The sequence below is a fragment of the Ambystoma mexicanum genome, chromosome 3p, assembly GCF_040938575.1.
Source record: "Ambystoma mexicanum isolate Mex_15411 chromosome 3p, UKY_AmexF1_1, whole genome shotgun sequence".
Lineage (NCBI taxonomy): Eukaryota > Metazoa > Chordata > Amphibia > Caudata > Ambystomatidae > Ambystoma > Ambystoma mexicanum.
In genome coordinates this window covers 615,515,007-615,534,074 of record NC_090925.1, presented here as the reverse complement: position 1 = coordinate 615,534,074, position 19,068 = coordinate 615,515,007, and the positions used below count along the sequence as shown (strand labels likewise).

General features: G+C 46.3%; 1 protein-coding gene across 3 annotated transcripts in view; it reads right to left on the bottom strand.

The window, feature by feature from the left end:
* The window catches only part of ZNF335 (zinc finger protein 335), a 1,126,934-nt gene that overhangs the window by 412,015 nt on the left and 695,851 nt on the right, over window positions 1-19,068 (bottom strand). For all 3 annotated transcript variants that reach the window (XM_069651371.1, XM_069651372.1, XM_069651373.1), the window contains one exon: window positions 13,736-13,878. In XM_069651371.1, the coding sequence (XP_069507472.1) occupies window positions 13,736-13,878 (143 nt within the window). The remainder of the gene's footprint in view (window positions 1-13,735; window positions 13,879-19,068) is intronic.

Here is a 19,068-nt window from a genome sequence, read left to right as displayed (position 1 = left end):
TATTCTAATGCAAACTCCTCATACTTAACAAGATCTCCATCTGCCACTCTGTGGTTTGATAGAACAGTGGGCAGACATCTCCAGGCTGCAGAGCGAGGTCCCAAGTAATGTCTCTGCATGTGATGCTGTCGAACCTTTGACTAATATTGCACATGAAAATAAGCCAAAGGGTACAGTGTTGTGCTATTTGTCAAAGCACTGCCATGCTTTAACTAAAACAAGAAGCAATTAAACGCTGCCATTTTGTGAATGTGCCTTGCTAACATTAAAGATATCAAATTCAATTCCAAACCAAGGTCCTCAAACCTATTGCAATGTACAGTCTATGTGCCCGCTGGCCAGCTTGCAGCAGGTACTGGCAATCAAGCATGTAGAAAACAACGGAAATGCTGGGAGTGTTTGCTGAGTGTTAGAAGGAGAAGGAGCACCTCTGTTTCCTGCCTGGAAGAAGTCTGTCCTTGCTGTATAGTCTGTCTACAGTTTTCATTAAATCTCAGACTTAAAAAAAACACTCTTAGACACGGAGCGTCGCAGAGTGTTTGCCGATGTGCGAGCAAGCCCAGTAAATGGAATCTGACGCAATTAATTTCTGAACCAGAAGCAATGTACGTGCCTTTGATCTTGCTCATAAACTGTGTTCTTCGAGTTCCTCCCCTAACACAAATTGTAATACCAATGTCTGTGGCCCGCCTCACCCCCCCACCCCCGAGCCTCATCAGAAATTGCTCTTTGCCCAGCCCTGATACGCTCCCCCCTCCAAACGATTCACCTGCACACCCAGAACTTGCCTCACCGCGGGCGGCTCGATCGCCGGGTATGCAGCCTGGCCGGCCTGGCCAGCCTGGGACGACATGTGGGTTGGGAGGAGCTTGCAGTGTCCCTGGAGCCGCGGGACTGTTTTGTGTCACTCAGCCGGCAGGCCTGGACCACCCGGCTCCTGAGGAGCCCCGGTGCTGTGGACTCTTTTTCCCGCGTTGCGGGCTTCTGCACAAGCCTATGTGCTCATGCGTTCTGGATGGGGGTGGGGAAGGCGGAAGTACGGACGGTGGCAAGCCATCGGATATCGGGGGGATGTTCTGAGCCAAGTGGCGGCTGCTCATCTTGTGGACTCTACTGCCCCTCATCTGTCCTCGATTGCTCCACTCAACAACGTCCCCCTCCCGGTTAACGAGAATGCTGCAGCTATAGATGTTGCTCATTCCTCTCTGCCTATGCCATCAGGATCGAAATGGACAACGATTCCCAGGAAAGTCCAAGCACGCCAAATAAAAAAAAAAGAATATTCTTCAGAAAAAAGTGCTATTGCATAGACAAGTAAACGTCCAAAGGATATGGGAAAATTTGATCATCAGATTCTAAAAAGACAACAAAAAAAAAAGATGTCATTCTAGTTCCGACATCGGAACATTAAGGTGGCATTTTAAATGTAAACAAGCTTCAAATGTCGCAGTTACAATGCCAGAAATTGCACAGCTCCCATTTTCTGTAAATCCACAAAAAACTGTACCTTTAAGATCTACGCCTCAAGATTTATGTGAGATAGATGATTTGTTTACCACTCCAGAGATAACTGATGATGACCTACTAGCAACCATGCATGCTGTTTAACTAAAAGAAGCTCACAAAGAAATATCCATTTCAGAGAAAACTAACAAAGTTTCTGCAGACATGTAAGCCCTGCCTGCCGAACAAAACTTGTCCCAAACCGCGACTGAAAGTAAAAACCTTCCAGAGCCGAAAGTGTTGAACATACAAAATGAGACATGGGCCCCAAAGCAACCACAGTTGACATCTCCGCAAGAAGGACCATCACAAAATATACAGTTCAAGTCATTCATTCCTAAAGACTCATACGTATTACCACCCAAAGACTCTGTCCATAGTTTTGCTGACTCAGAACTACAAAAGACAACACCATCTGTGGAAAAAAGCTATTCTGTTTGTGTTGACCACGATTGTTCTTTGGAAATAAGATCTCTACAAGAACAAATTTAAAATGTTCTACCACATACCAAGGCTATCTCAAAAGATATACTCTCATTTGAAGATGATACCTCTTCATCATCTGTAGATAGCCCAAATGAGAGCAAAAGAAGTAGAAGAATTCCTCCAAAGAGATATAAGAGCTACCCCGATAAAGGAGTAGAAAATGAATCAAGACAGATTAAAGAGGCACAGGAATCGATCATAGCATCAGTAGCTATAACTATGGCGCCCTTCCTCAAATTATATGAAAATCTAAATGACAATCAACGAGACCAATCAACCATAATTGCCCTAATGAACAGTAAAATGATTTACGTCGAATCGGTTATGGAAGCAATTAAGGAAAAACGAAGCAGAGAAAAAGAAATGGATGGAGTAGTCCTAAAAACGCTGATCGATCTGCTACAGGACGCCAAATCAGACAAGTGTTTTTTCCTATAGGGAATTTGTGAAATTGTCTCAAACCTATCATCACAAATAAAAAAAATACCGGAATACCAGAAACAAGAAACACAGTAACTACTGCTGAGATTATCCGCAAACCAAATACCATTCAAATTAATGAAAGCGAGGCACCACAAACCCTGTCGAATGGACAAGCTCTTCCTGAGAGATCTGACACAATATCTCAGCTCCTGAAGAGCCCAAGCACCAATGAAGTATCTGTGCTCCCACCAGAAAAACCTGCAAGAGTCTTAGATCGAGCCTCAACAAATCCTTTCTCAATATTCGAACAGACCACCATACAAAAACAGGAGGCAAAAAAGCCAGATCTTACACAAAAAAGAAGCTTAAAAAGCATATGCAAAACAAAAAATGCAGGGAACCAAGAATCAAAGATGATGTGTAGCTCCAGAAGCTTAAGACATCTCAAAATTCAGATGGAAGAAAGCACTCTAAGCACTTCTTCTGCCTTGCCACCTTGTGAGAAACCGATAAGAGCAACGCTTAGTCCTCTCTACAGCGACAAACTTGCTGCAACTGTTTTCATCCGACGACTCAAGCGAATATGATGCTAGTAACCAAGAATTGCTGGACTGCTCTGTCTATGAGACCGAAAATATGATGGAAAACGGAAATGAAACCCAAGAAAGAGTAAATCGTAGATTTCAACAAATATGAAGCTGAGGATGTATGCATAGATTCCACAGTAAATAAAAATGAGATCCCGGAAAAACGATTAACTTTAAGCGAGATGGGGCGTGGCTAGCTGGCCATGTAGGAGGCTTGCCGACTCTGGAGCTCCTACCGATCCGTCACAAATCCTGGGAAACCTGCCATTCTCACTTTAGCAATTTCGCCCAAAAGCTAGGAAGGAAGCAGCATGCACTGTGCAAGACTGGGATAAAATCCAGACCTCACAGAAGAAGATGTCTCCAATATAAATATTTCGAGGAGCTAACAAACTTCAGCCGAAAATGGCCACCGCCACACAGAACAAAGGCTTCGGAGCGGGGCGCTGCGGCTATGCCAAGGGGAAGCCCCGCGGCGAAGCTCAGTAGATCCGGCAGCATATGGAAGCAGGACCAGGGCCGGAAAATACAGAAGCAAGAGCACGGGTGGCAGAACGGTTCGCCGGCGCCTGCCTGGCGAAGAGGCTGTCCAGCACAGAGCCGATGAGGAAGAGTACGTGCAGAGAGGTACGGGGACTCGGAGCGGTGAATCAGGGCACCGGAGCGTGGCACACCTGTAGCCGGGCTCTGGCGTTGCCCCGGCGGAGCTCAGGATCGCGCAGCAGGAGAGGGACGGAAGGCAGAGTCAGCAAGCTGAGGGGAGCCGCGGGGGACCACCGCGGGCTGCCCGCCCAATACGGAGACCGGAGCCCCTGGATCACACAGGGCACATGGCCCGGGAGCCTCCCTCGAACACGTTAGCGGCAAGGCCCCAACGAGGAAGAGGGGGGCTGAGCGAGCGCACTGGGGGGTGTGTACACCACCCGACACCTGGGGGGCCCTGGGGGCACAATAGACCAGGAGCGGCAACAAACGAAGCGGAGCTTGCCCCCAGAGTCCCGGGACCAGTGTTCCCATGAAGAAACAAGAGGCGGAGACGGGCAGCAATCAAAACACCCTGTGTCAATGAAAGGACAGCAGAACCAATCCATGAAGCTTGGGGCATGTTAATGCCCACAAGACAAGCCAAAAACAACAACATTGGCCACGGGCATTCAGGGGCTGGCTCACATTGCAGCACATCTGCACCAAGCGGCTGGACAGTAACAAGGGCTGAACGGGACCATATAAGTGGCCGCTACCCGAGTATTGACGGACGCCCAGTGGGGGTACAGCCTGGGCTACTTGTGTAATGACCACTAGAACGGACAAGCCAGGATCCTGCATTTGCTGAAGCCCATCCCTGAAAACAAGGGAGAAGGCGGCCCTGCCAAGTCATAATGCGGGCCACACGTGGCACTATATCAGGACACCTCCTGTTGGGGCACCTCCAGAGCAGACACCGGCCACGAGACAGAGGGGCGGCGTAAGGAGGCGCAGAACAGGTCAGGGCGGCCCACATTGGAAGCCGGAGGAGGGCGGGGGGCGGGTTTGACCTAGACAGCATCTGGTGGAACGAGTCCAAGAAAGACCACCATCCTGGGAGTGAACAATAAAAACTACCCACACACTCAAGGCGGAGCCCTCGACAGCGAACCACAACACCGGATAAAAGGTGACCGCTAACCCGGCACTGCACCAGACAAGGCAACCAAGCTCAATAAGACAAAAGGGAAGCAACCTACGATGGAGGACTACGCCAAGACCCCGCAATCGATGGAAGGTGCCAGAAGCAAGGACAGAAGTGCCCAAATGGACATATCCCCAGTGCAGGGTGACCAGCAAATCCTGGAAGCCATTGCAGACCTGAAAGTGGCGTGGGAAACTAAACTGGAAGCCGCCATGACCACACTGAAGGTGGCGCTGGAATCAAAATAGACGCAGTGCAAATAGACCTAAACCTCCTGAGATAAGATGTGAGGGCGATAGCGGACCGCACGGGAGAGCTGGAAAAAGAAGTGGGGGCCAACAAAGCAGCTTGTGCCTCGCACGCCTCAGAGATCCACACGCTGCATCAACAGGTGGGCAACCTGGAGAGTAGAGCCGAGGAAGCCAAAGGACGGGCGCGAATAAAACAATGTACGCCTAGTTGGACTTGCCGAAGGAGAAGAGGGAGCAAACCCTACAGAGTACGTGGAAACCATGTTGCTGCAAGAGATAGAAGGGGGTACTCTTAACCAGGGATTTGCAGTTGAAAGGGCGCACAGAGCCCTAGCAAGGAGGCCCCCTCCGGGAGCCCCGCTCCCCCGAGACCTATAATAGCTAAGATATTAAACTACCAAGACAGAGAAGGGATCCTGGAATACTTTCGCAAGGGAGGTACGATCCAGAGGGTAGCTAAGGGAGTCGGGCCACAGATACATGCTGATGTACCCAGCGAGATTGAAGGTATTCCACAAAAACAAGACACTGTTTTTTGACACCCCAGAGGAGGCATCGGATTGGCTTGATACGCACAATTGCCTGGAAGAGAGGGAGGGCCGGAAGGAAAGTGAAGCGAAGAAATGATGCAGAGACCCTGCAGATCGAGGTGCCGTATAAAGATGTCAAAATTGGGACTTGATTATAGTCGTGCTAGACAATGGGAAGGTAGCGAATAGTGATGCACATAGGATGGTACAGAGCACCTGACCTCACACCACCATAGTTAGGATAGTTGAGTTACCAGTAGTGCGGTAACTTCCTGCTGGGCACCCGGTACAGGCATAGCGGGACGGGACCAAATGCGGGATCACCTGAGATCCAGGGATGGAGCTGGGCAACAGTTGGGGTTGGGGCAGTAGGGGGCGAGGGGAGGGAGTTGGGGAGTTTAAGGGTATAGAGGTTAGGGAACAAGCAAGTACCCGCGCGCCTCTTCGCGAAACCCATGTTAGGCACTCTCGGGCTAATGACGGTGGAAGGTGGGGTGGGAGGAGGAACCGTAAGGGAGATGGGTGATCTCAGAATAATTACCTGGAACGTCAGGGGGCTCAACACTTACCTGAACAGGAATAAAGTGATGATGTATCTGAGGAGTCAAAAAAGAGACATAGCCCTGTTGCAAGAAACTCACCTTACTAAGGAGAAACAGGAAGTGATCAAAGAAAAAGTGGAAAGGAATTACCATAGGTGCAACATATTCGGCATATGCTAGGGGGGTGATCATTTGGGTAGCACCACACGTGCCTTTTCAGATACTACAGACCATTGTGGAACCAGACGGAAGGATGGTGGCGCTCCGAGGGCTCTTGGAGAATAGGGAACTAACTATCAAACACGTATGCCCCCAACCAAGATACAGTAACTTATTATAAATCACTATATAGAAAGGTCGGCCCCCTCACGGTGGGGAGATCAGATGATCATATGGGGAGGGGGGGGGGGTGGGTTTCAATTGTACACTAGACCCTAAACTAGACAGATCGGACATGAAAATAGACAAGCCCACTCCTACGGCGAGAGCATTACTGGTCCTGTTGATAGATTTTGGGCTCGAGGATATTTGGAGGGGACAGCACCCGGAAGCAAGACACTACTCACACTACGCTGCCCCGCATAATTTGTACACAAGGCTGGATTATGTGTTTGCCACCCCCGGCATGGCAGGGGAGGTGGTGAGCTCAGAATACAAAGCCAGGATACTATCCGACTACTCCCCTTTAGTCCAAGAGTGGAGTCACCAGCCCCCTAGAGCTAGAATCTCAATATGGACACTAAGAGAAACACCACATTCCGAGAGGACCTACGGGATGAGATAGTAAGTTACTTCGCGCATAACACGGGAAGCGTGGAATCGGACGGTACCCTATGGGAGGCCTTCAAAGTGGTAGTAACGGGAGTGGCCATATCAAAATCTAAAGGGCTTCAGGGGATGTAGAGTGGGAGCTGCGGGATATAGAAAAGGGGCTGGAGACAATAATGAAAAAGGAGGGGACCTCGCAAGATCAGGCGGAAAGGGCGAGCCAGTTGCAACTGGCTGGCGCGGAGCAACGGGAGAGACTAAACAACCTGAACTACAAGAAATATGTTGAACGACAACACGTAGGGGGAGACAAACCAGGGAGGCTGCTAGCATGGCTGTACAAAAATGAGGCACCAAAGCCCGCAATTAGAGAGATAGTGGGGGAGGCGGGAAAGGTCTGGAATACTCAGGAAATGGTGAACGAGAGCTTCCTCAGATTTTACAAACACCTCTACGCAGATATGGGGGAGGACATGGAGAGGGAGACGCAGGAGATCCTGGAAGACATAGGATTGCCCAAATTAAGCGCAGAGGATAGAGAGAGCCTAGAAGCCCCAATTGCACTAGAGGAACTAGAAACAGTGGTGATGCAACTTCCCACGTGCAAAGCCCCAGGCACGGATGGGCTCCCCAGCAAATTTTATAAAATATACATGCAAGAGGTTCTCCCTCCATTACTGGCAATGTTGAATGAGGCATACAAGAAAGGGAGGTTGCTGGAATCCCTGAGGGAGGTGATAATCATTCCCCTCCTTAAACCAGACAAGCCCAGCACGGAGTGTGGGTCGTACAGACCACTAGCCATGCTGAACCAAGACAGCAAAATCCTTAAGTCAGTACTCGCCAATAGACTCAAACCGATGATAAAGAATACACCCCGACCAAACGGGATATGTCCCAGGCAGGAGCAGATCTGATAACCATAGGAGAACACCATATCATAGAGCGAACAGATGGCGACCCAAACGAAATAGCGGTGGTTTCGCTAGATGCAGTCAAGGCCTTTGACTCGGTACGATGGCCATGGCTGATGGCGACATTAAAGGAATACAGGATGGGAACTGGGTACCTACGGTGGGTGAGAAGGCTGTATAGCTCCCCAACAGCCAGAGTAAAAACGGGAGCGATCATCTCGGAGAGGTGGCAACTGGGCAGGGGCACGAGGCAGGGTTGTCCGTGGTCTCCGATGCTGTACATCCTCGCCCTAGAGCCACTTGCAATCTATTTAAGACAGCAATACAGTGAGGTTGGGGTGCACACCAAAGGGGCCGGCACTTGATATCACTGTATGCAGACGATATGCTCATGTACTTGCGCTACACGTAGGAAAACCTGCAATATATCCTAGAGGTGATGGAGCGCTACACTGCCCTGTCCGGGATAATGGTCAACCCCAAAAAATCAAGCATGTTCCGCCTGGGTAGATACAAAGGCATACCACAGGTAAACCTACCCACCCTACAGATAGCTTGGCAGACCAAAACGTTCAGATGCCTGGGGATCAACATCTACCATACTGTGATGGCAGAGCATTAGCATAACACAGAGAGAGCAGTGGAGGGGGTCAAGAACAGCATGGAGATTGTATCAATCACTTTGCAAAATTGTTCAATGATTCTGAGCACACAATTCCAATAAACCACAAACAAGATGAAGCAAGTGCTGCATGGAACATCAAGTTTGATAAAGAAGACCAAGATTCTGATCAAAAAGGCAAGCACTTCACGGACCCCCGGCCCAGATGGCTTATCTAATGCAGCATTAAAAGCAGACCCAGAAAAAAGGTCCAAATACTGCAGGATGCTCTTCAACAGGATTGTCAATCTTGGAAAAATTCCCAAAACATGGAAGTCAGCTATCATCGTTCCCATTTTTAAAAAAGGAAATTACATGGAGCCAAAAAACTATCGACCAATTCCTTTGCTGGACTGTGTTAGAAAGATCTCTGCTTCACTCCTATTAATACGGCTAAAAAGATGGATTAAAGACGCAAACGCCTACGACAAACGCCAGTCCGGCTTTGTTGAACAAGTAGGCTGCAGCCTGAACCTCCTATTGTTAGGAATGATGAAAAAAAGAGCCTTCACGAACAAACAAAAATTGTACATAGCCAGCATCGACTTGCGGCAAGCTTTCGATAGTATAAACCGAAAACATCTGTGGGAAAAACTAGAAGCAAAAGGGTACCCTTTGGACTTATTAAAAGCAATACAAGAATTACACTCAAATACATCAATAAGAGTTAAATTGGATCAAAGTGGCAACCTATCAGAAGAAGTCATGACCACGAAAGGCCTGAAAACAAGGCTGCCCTTTGGCTGCCACTCTCTTTTGCTTTTATATTGAAGACCTGCAAAATTCCCTTAACAACGAAAGATTTTTCCCGCCAAGAATAAACGGCAGACCAGTCGGCCGTTTACTATATGCAGACGACCTTATCATATTAGATCACACCTAAGTTGGCTTACAAAGAGCCCTAGTCCAGGTCGAGAAATATGTCACTGAAAAGGACTTAGAAATAAACACAGAAAAGTCTGAAATCTTTCTATTTGTGACAGAAGATGGAAACAGAGCAAGAGGGCTAAATGGAACTTGAACAAAAATCGAATAGAGTTAAGCAGCGAAATAAGATACTTGGGTGTACAACTAAGTGGGTCAAGGAATGAAGAGCCCTGGAAAAAGATGCTACAGATGAAAACAAAACAACTAACTGCCCAAGCAAAGATTGTTAATAAAAGATATGGCAAGTTCTCTCTCCAACCTGTAATTACATTCTACAGACTCACTAACATACGGCGGAGAGACTTGCAAGAACATTGGCGAAGATTTCTGGAATGCCCTGCAAGGGCTATTTTGGAAAAGCATTCCATCAACACCAAAAGCTACCCCAATGACTGTGATCCGCCATGAATTCGGCCTAACAGCTTTACATGCACATATTATGTATAACAAGCTCATGCTTTATAGAAAGTCAATGATTAGCATTACACCACCACAATTTGAAGTGCTACGAGAAAATAACTTCACAGAAAAGGTGGTCAGTGACTTGAAAAAAGAGTGCGATCAGACGCTCTAAGAATTGGGTCTTAATACAAGCATCTTAGCAGAAAATCCAAAATTGGTCAAAAGAACGATATGGGCTGAGGACTGGTCTAAAACAAACAAAAAGAGCAACATCAAAGACCCACACACTTCTAAAAACAAATTGTGGAGTAATGTCTATAACACCTGAATATCTAAGAAAATTTCCAAATTGCAAACAGAGATACCTATTGCTGCGCTTCAGACTTAATGTCCTACATAACAAAACGACTATGGCAAGAAACAGCAAAGAACCAATATGTACAAAATGCAGACTATGCAAACTAAAAGAAGAATCCCTAAGTCATCTGTTATTATTTTGTACAAAACTGAGAGACACAAGAAATATATTTCTCAGGAGTAACATTGTAGACCTATGCTGCTTAGACTCAGAAAAATGGTGGAATTTGATCTATGAGTGTAGAACGCAGAGAATTAACTTTGCAACATCCAAATTTCTAGAGCAATCATATAAGGCGTTGGAACTTTCTGGCGCAAACAATGAAATGTTGCCAGCTAGGACTTAAACGCTTTTACTGAACGTAATGCTAAAATGTAAATTGATCATCGTCTGCATGTGATGCAGCCTTTTTGTTTGCTATGTCTGTTTTTCTTTTCCTTTTTAAAATCAAACTGTAGATTGTGAAAGGTTAGTAACAAACCACATACACTAAAAAATGCAGAGCAAAGGAATCCAACCTTTGTCGGCTAGTCTGGGCCTGGGTGCCGAAATAGCCTGCCTCTGCTCTGCATAAGACATAATCAACATGATGAAATCTGTGATATTAATGTGCTATTCTTACTCCTGCCCATCTACTTTACAGTATTTCGCCTCTGCAAACTCTGTAGCGTTATGTTCTACTGTCCTGCGTGGGTAGGTGCTGCCAGCGCATTTCAGCTTGTGCATTCAGACTGGCTGTTATGTTCATGGCTGGTAGTATCCCCCAGCGGCCTATCAGACCCCAGGCATGGAGACCTAAGGAACGCAGCAGACAACTTTAAACTCTTATCATTTTCTGGCTGAGAGAGCTAACTTAGGAACTGCACATGGGCGGGTGAGCGACCACTACTGGCTGCACGCCAACGTGAAGGCTCACTTAGCGTATGGAATTTTCATGTCAGCTTGGCCCGAATGCTGCATATTAATGAGCTGGGATCACACCCAATTTGTTTGCTGGCAAGTGGAGAGGTTCTTGATTTTAAAAAATTGAAAAGGCGCTTGTAGGGCCTGCGCATATCAGAGCTCACGTGCCTTTCATTTTTTTAAGGCAGTGTGGATCTGGAGCCTACCTTAAGTTTGCTTGTGCCCCCCTGCCCTCATCCCTCACCCTCCAAGCAAAGGTTCCATGGGGCACCCTGCTCCCAAGGGCTGCGGGGACACCTGTCACGCCACTGACTCTTTGTTTGGAGCAGATATTGCCCTGATTAATTACCCTTTTGGTCCGAAATGCTTTGGCCATTGGCATCTACTACCAGTGTTCATTAAATTGGACATTTCTTATACCAAATGAAAGACTACTGAGTGCTTAGTACAGAATTAACGATGGATTTTGAAAATGTATTATATATTAATGATTTTAACAGGTTCTGACAGGGTGTGCAATCCTCACTGATGGCTTTGGGCCTAGGTCTCGTATTTGATTGCTAATTGTGTGTCACTTGCGAGGCATGCTTTAAGGATATGGATCCCATTGAATAAGAGTATTATCATTTAACTGTTTCAATAACTGTGTACACAGCAGTGCCCAGCCACACTCATTTTCTCTGTACAAGCCCTGAGTGACCAACCAGTATGGTTGGTCACTTGGAACTTCTGCCCCCAGCCCTCTCGTGATTGGTGGCCTGTGTTTTGACCTATCCCATTTTGCAGTGGTATTTAAGGCCCTGCCTGGCCCTACTTCCCCTCACTTGCTGTTTTGTTCATCTACTCGGAAGAAATAAGTCTGCTAGCCTACTGATGGTGGTTTTCCCACCAATTCCTACCATTTTTCAAACGTACCTAGCAATATTGGCTGGGTACAATGGTTTGAGCGTATCCCGGTTTGTGTTTTGTACCGCGTGATGATGTGTTTGAGCTTCCTGAATTCTCCTGCTTCCTTTCCTCCTCTGCTGGTTAGAGCCTTCCATGCTGGAATAATTTTCTAGACAGTTAACTGCCTGTGTCTTCTGCAGGTCTATGGGCCACTGCTATTGCTTAGAAAGGGGCTGGGATACCAACACACTACCTGACCTGCTACTTGGGATGTCCGAAGATGCCTCCAACTGTTATCACCAGTCGGGGATAATTGTCCGCTAAGCTGCCACACTTCGTCATCCACTGATCCACCGGGAGCCATTTTCACAGGTTCCCTCATTTTATCAGATTCTTCTTTGCCGGGTTCTTCGCTTCAGACTTGAAGATGAACATTGTCGGAAGGCTGTTTGTTCCTTTCTTTTGCTGTGGGGGTTGTTCACTTAGGTTTAAGCCCCCAAAACTGTATCCTGTAAATTGCACCTAGAAATGAATGCTGTACTTACTGAGGTTGTTTCACCAAGCTGGTGCAGTTTTCACTGAAACTGTTGACGTGAGTACTTTGGGTGATTATTAAAGCTATTCACACTCAGGCATCTGGTCCGGGGCTGAGATTCTCTGGTGGATAGTCTCAACCACATTTCCCATTTGCTTACATTGGGAGAACTGCTCTGCTGCATCTTCCTCCGGGGCTCCTGGTCCGTCCTCGGCCCTCTGATGTTCTTTATTGGGATCTCCTCTGGTCCTTCCAGGGGTTCTTTGCCGCAGAATCTGCACCTGTAGAGGTAAAGCAGACTTACCTGCTTTGTTCCCATTTAAAAGGAATAACCCATTGATTCCTATGGAACCTTCTACCTGTCCTGGAACTAAGTGACACTGGGGGTACTTTCCTGCAACTGGGCATGAACTCTGGACTATGAACTAGAATTTAAAGACTTACCTCTGATTTGTAAAGTAATGCTCTGGACATCTCTCACTGTCTCAAAGTATTATTATACTGTAACTAATATTGATGACTATGTAAATATTCTTCCCTGAAGTGTATTGCAAAGGTAATGTTTCTAAAATGCGTCCTTGGTTCTTGGAGGCCTTTGGCTACAGGTTTGAAAAGTTTCCTACGCTCTATTGCAATGGTTAGTTATGTGTGCATATGCATTATTTTTAGTACTTTGCTCTACAGCGTGAACATAAATGTGATGTGTCAGTGTTGGCCAAAGGGATTTTTAGCCTATTTCCCTTCTCATTAAATTGCCTGGTACGCCTTACCTATATGCGAAAGATCCTGCCCCCTGGTCTAGGGCTTATCATATATAACAGGGATGGGTTCTGTCTTTAGGACACTGTACTTAATTGTACAGGCCAATAGGGGATTTTACATGATTTTCTAGGCTGTGTGGTCCACTTGTTCTCCATCCCAGCCTGTGAATTTATGTTGTGGACTCACATATAGGAAGTGGTGTGAGGGGACTCTTTTAGACATTTAGTGTTTTTTTAATACTGCATATTATGTAAGTACTTATTTGAGAACTAAATGTGTAAAATATTTATAAAAATAACAAACTAAGGGTGAGATTAAGCCTCATTCTATAAACGAAGATGGGAGAGAGACAAGGATTACACATCCATTTTCACTCTAGAGAGTGAATGGATGCCGATCCTTCTCACCCTGTACACTCACTATATTTCAGCTCCCTTACTCAATAAATCATAATTCACCCATCACCACCAATAGCTCTAATATAATCCAGTCCCTGCTTACTTTCCTCTTTTTACCTTAACATCCATACATATACCCTCAACCCATATCCTCTGCTCTTACACACTCCAGTCTAAGTACAGTCCAAATTTATCAAACCATGCAGATACAGCCAACTACAGACAAACCTTTGCCCGCAGATCTGACAAACAAAGGGCTTCTCGTTGGTGTGTGTCAGCATGTGCCTCCTTAGATCCTTCTTGTTCTTGGAGGCAAAGCTGCAATGGGGGCACGTATGAGGTCGAAGATCAGCATGCAGGGATAAATGAGTCTGAGGAAGAGAGATAACAACAAAGAAAGTGAAGCATACACATTAAAATAGACCGCAAGAGAAAATCAAAAATAACATGAGAAATATCATGAAAGGGTGATAGTCGAAGATTGCAATGGGGGGTGGGGGGACTGGAGGGGGTGAGAAGAGGTAGAATGGTGACGACAGCCAAAGGAAAAATAACAAAGAACAATTTACTAATCATTTTAAATGGTATTTCTAATTGATTATTCTGTCTTCCCCAAGATCCAGTATCTTAGAACTATCCTCCAAGAACAAGCCCGGCTTCAGAAACCTTTTCAGCCAACATAGCATAAAGTGCTGCTCCAAGTAAGTTCCATTCCATGGTATTGGGTGCTCATGACTCCAGCTCTGAGGCCATGGGTGGTACATATGGAGTCGGCTGCACCCTATTGTTCAGATGGATTTATAGAATCTGGCCTGGTGGACAGATTTTAGGAGGCCACCCTAGTTATAGTGAGCAGGGGAACTCAAGAGGTTCACCAAAACCCAACCAAGATAACAATGGAGATCTGTCAAGGCTGTTCTCAGGATAGTGTGAGTGGGGGCAGAGGTCCACACAGTGAAGCACACAATAATTCAATTTAGAGAGGAATGCATAAAAATACCATATTTATTCTAGGCATTAAACACACACTAAAAAATGAAACAATCAGGTGATAATACAGCACAACACTCAATAATGAACATATATACAGTCACTGTGGTATCTTAAAATGCATCCAATGAGTTAAATCAACAAAAGAGATAAGTAAAGTGATGGAGTCACAAGAAATATTCCCTAGCTTCAAAAGTCCAATTCCTAAGAAGAGTGGGGCCCAAAAGCCACAATGCTTTTCCCCAGAATGTATATTATGCAAGTACGTTACTAGTGCTCAGCCCTACAGATAAAGGGTGTATCTTCTAAAAAAGGGTAAATACTCCCAAAAAGTAAAAAGAGAGAGTACAAATACTCCCGACAAAAAACAAGGAACCCACAAAGCTCCATCGATATGTTTAGACTAGTAGTGCACGTAGTACCACAGGAAGAAACATTACTACTGCCTGACCGGAAAAAGTAAAGTTGTATCTTTTAATGTGCATGAATAACTTGGTGTAGAGAAAGAACAAGTTACTTTCTTACCTGGTAACGTTCTTTCGATGGGTTGGTCCGACGACGTATTCCATGTCATAGATATGGAATACGTCGGAGGACCCAATCCCCTCGAATAATTATTACAAAAACAGATTTTTACTCACTTATAAAATACTCCCATTAGGAATTGGACATTCCCCCCCCAGAATTATTTTACTCCAAACTTTAACAAATAGGGAGTCCTTCCAAATCTTATCTGGAGCACTGCTTGTGCTGGTGATTGTTCAAAAGAGATGCAACAAAGTTAATGGATAAGTAAAATTAGTTCTTATATTTCAGGTTTTACTGCTCAGATGTGACAACCAAAAAGCAGTGGAATGGAAGCATCCAGAGAGACTTGTTCTCCATGATATCCTACGGAGGGCATGGGGAGACAATGCTTTGTGTTTACTTACTCCCATGACTGATTTTCCCAAAGGACTGGAAGGGTCGACTGGGGGTCGCTAGAGGTTGTATTTCCCAATGTCGGTTCCGGTAAAGGTACCCAGGAGCTGCAGCTTGAAGGATTGTTCCGGTAAGGTCGAGGAGCAGAGTTCAAAACTTGTTGGTGGATCAGTGCAGAAGGCACTGATGCAGCTCTCTTCAGGACACTTCACAGGACGGGGAAGGAGAGTACCACCGACAGCCACCAGACACAGACGATTACAGGCATCCTTCCAGTCAGGGTTGTAAATGTCATTCCAGAGCAGAATCCCTTGATGCTGGGAGGCTGAAATTTGTCGGGAAGGCGACATATACTCTGGTATCTGGGCAGTATTATCTCAAAGTCATGATGGTATAGAACATCCTATCCTCTATAAGGAAACTGTTTGCTCAGGAAAAGAACTATGCTACTCTAGAATTGGAAGCCCTTGACATCAAATGGGCTGTAATATACTTGAAATACTATTTAAATCGGTAGGAAGTTCAGGTTAATTGCTGATCACGCTCCCCCTTAAATGGTGAGTTTAAGGAAAGACACCAATGTCAGAGTCATGTGTTGGTTTTTAGATCGACAGCCCTACTGTTTCTCTTTTGAGCATCGAAAAGGACAAGAAAAGAACAAGACGATTCCGAATAGAGGCTGAAAAAAACAGCGACATTAGGGGAAGGGTATGTGATGAATCAGCAAGGATTCCCCCAGAAAACCTGGCCTGAGACCCTTCACATGTGGCCAGGGAAAGGCAGACACTTTCTGATCCTGACCCTGGAAGTGGCATTCTGCGGGAGGAAGCAGGTCAGGAGGAATGGGAAACCCCCTCGTTCAACTTTCCCCAAAGCCCCACTCTTCTGATGGCTTACTGTAAAACAACAGAAATACTTTGTCATTAGAGACTTCAAATCCCATAAACCCCCCCCCCCTCCCCCCCAAGTACTGGGACGAGGAAGATGGCTGAAGAGGTGCAGTTTTTACAGGAGTGGTCAAATAATTAATGCAAATTACCCACACCTGAGGGAGACCAATCTGCAGAGGCTGCACAGCAGGAAGAAAAGGCGAGGGAAGCTTTCCCTTTCCGGAGGCTGTCTCAGGTGGCTGGGGTGCACCCGTGCACCTCGAGGTTGTCCCTGGTGGCTGGCGTGCACCAGAGAACCTCAGGAGCGGTGAGGGCTCCATTTACGGGTGGTGCAGGTGGCAGCAGACTTGAAGAGGTTTGCTGAGTCATGAGAAGACACAAGAAGAGAAGTCCTGCAAGCGGTGAGCGGAAGAGAAGCACACATCATACCAGGTGAGTTCACAGCTTGGTAGTGAACCCGCAGTGCTCCTTCCCTGCTCGCATATGCAAGGCAGGCATTCGACGAGTGAGGGACATTCACGTGTGAATGGAAGTAGTTCGAAAAGCATTTTTGAATCTCACGCTACTGAAAAGCAGCAGTAGAAGCAGCACTCGTGAGTGAGAGGTATTCCCAAAGTAAACTTGAATACAGAAGTACTGAAGTCAGCGAAATTCCATTATAAGAAAGCTCAAAGACTGCAATTTTATAAGTGTAAGTCTATGGAAACACCAACAATCTAAAGGGACAACACTGATAAAAGTGAACACCTACAAGCGTTGCCCAAGCAAAGAGTAAAACCAAGACATTACCAGAAACGGAAAGAGGCTATTGGAAGATTCATGAGCAGTGAAACCGGTTGCCCACACTTTGTGCAACATGTGGTGAAAGTTGGTATAAACTCACAGTACCCGAGTCAATTGAGGAGAAGTAAAATACCCTTTCCCTATCAGTCATTGGTTACTTGTGTAGTGGGGAAACTAGAGTGTCAGAAATGCTGCCCGTCTGGGAAAACAGATACAGAAGGAGAGGAGCATTATTTGCAGAAGGATATCAAAGAGCACCGATGTAAAGCAAATCTTGTTCTCCATGAAGAGTTGTTTGGAGTTTTTAAGATGCAATCTGTTGAATATTATGAAGTTGTGTGAAACATTTGTCAAGTGATATTAACCGCAAAAAGCTATTCTTGTTGAAAGACTTTTCAGGCAGGGGAGTTTACCTGGATGGTAAACTGTTGGAGGAGTAGGATGGCATGGCAGTAAACCAGGTGGAAGTTGAAAAAGTGCTTAAAAGAAGTAATGACAAAGGCAATGGTCCTCATTACGAACCAGGCGGTAGGGGGTTAACTGCGCCGGTAGAGCTGCCGGTGCCGTTAACCCACTACTGCCTCATTACGAGTTCTGCTCGAGGGTCCCGCGAGCAGACCAGGATGCTAACACGGGCCCATCATTAACGGGCCCGTTGTTAGCATCCTCCCCATTCCCATTGAGCCCTATGTGGGCTCGAATGGGGATGTACCGGGTCCGGGTTCCTTGAATGGGAAATACCGGGCCCTCCAACGTCAGAATGGCCCGGTATTTCCCCATTCAGGGAACCCGGACCCAGTACCCGGTATGGGGGTAGCCATGCCACTATACTTATATTATAACCTTATATTATAAGAAAATAGCATTTGTTGAGAAATCTTTTGTTGTCCCCCTCACATTTCTGACCCCCTCACATCGGACAGTGGCTCTGCTATGTTTTCTGGCCTAGCCAGATGGGCATATGACATGGACAGGTCATTCTCCAGAGCCCAGACCTACAGTGGGATTGGCTTCTTGCACAGATGCAGCGACCCTGAGCTCCAAGGCCCAACCCAACTCCACATAGTTCCAGGATGCTAAGGCACTCCTTTGACTCCATGTGGGACTACAAGCTGCTGACTGTTGCATCCTCCAGAATAGAACCACCGCACTTTAAAGAGGTGCCCCGTGACTACTGTCAACTGTGGTCATGGTTGCTGAAAGTGCCCCACCCTTAGCATGTTGTCTGTGAGGGTCCACTACAGGAGGCATGCGAGACACTGCTCAAAACCTGTAAATGGCCTGCCATGTTGCTCCTTAACTGAGAGCATTGACACAGTAGCAGCCATTGCTGAGATAGCATATGCAACTGGTCATCTTGCGCAAGAAAGATGCAAGAAGCCAAGCGACCTAGAAGAAAATCAGAGTGGAGGGTGTTCAAGTTACAGGATCGAAAAATCTGCTCCATTTGGACAATGCTGATGACAGTCTTCAGGTGGAAACTCCTTGCCCAAGCATGACCCCCGACGCGCAGTGTACCTCCGTGTCTTGGAGGGGGTGACAAAGAATCTTTTGAATTTGAGGGAAAAGCCCAAGTTGTGCAGAAGGTGAAGTGGTGGTGGTGGTAGAGATACTGGAGACAATGTTCAAATAAGTCAATCATTCGTGTAGGGAAAGATGCGAATCCGTTCCCACCTGAGACAAGTGCCCAATACGGCCAACAGCTTGGTGAAAACCCTGAGGGCTGATGACAAACTAAGGGCAGGACTTTGCTGCCTACTACTTTATGCTTCAAATTGAATGCACATTAAAAGGAGGCATCCTGAAGGTCAAGGGACTAAGGGTTCTTGGCAAAAGTGACTACCTTGAACTAGTCCTTTTACAGGAATCCGTGCAGGAGCTGCAGTTTAAGGATGGATCACAGATTAACATCCCTCTTCAGCACCTAAAAATAATGGGATTACACCCTCCTACTCCTCACAAGTTTTATTCTTCACA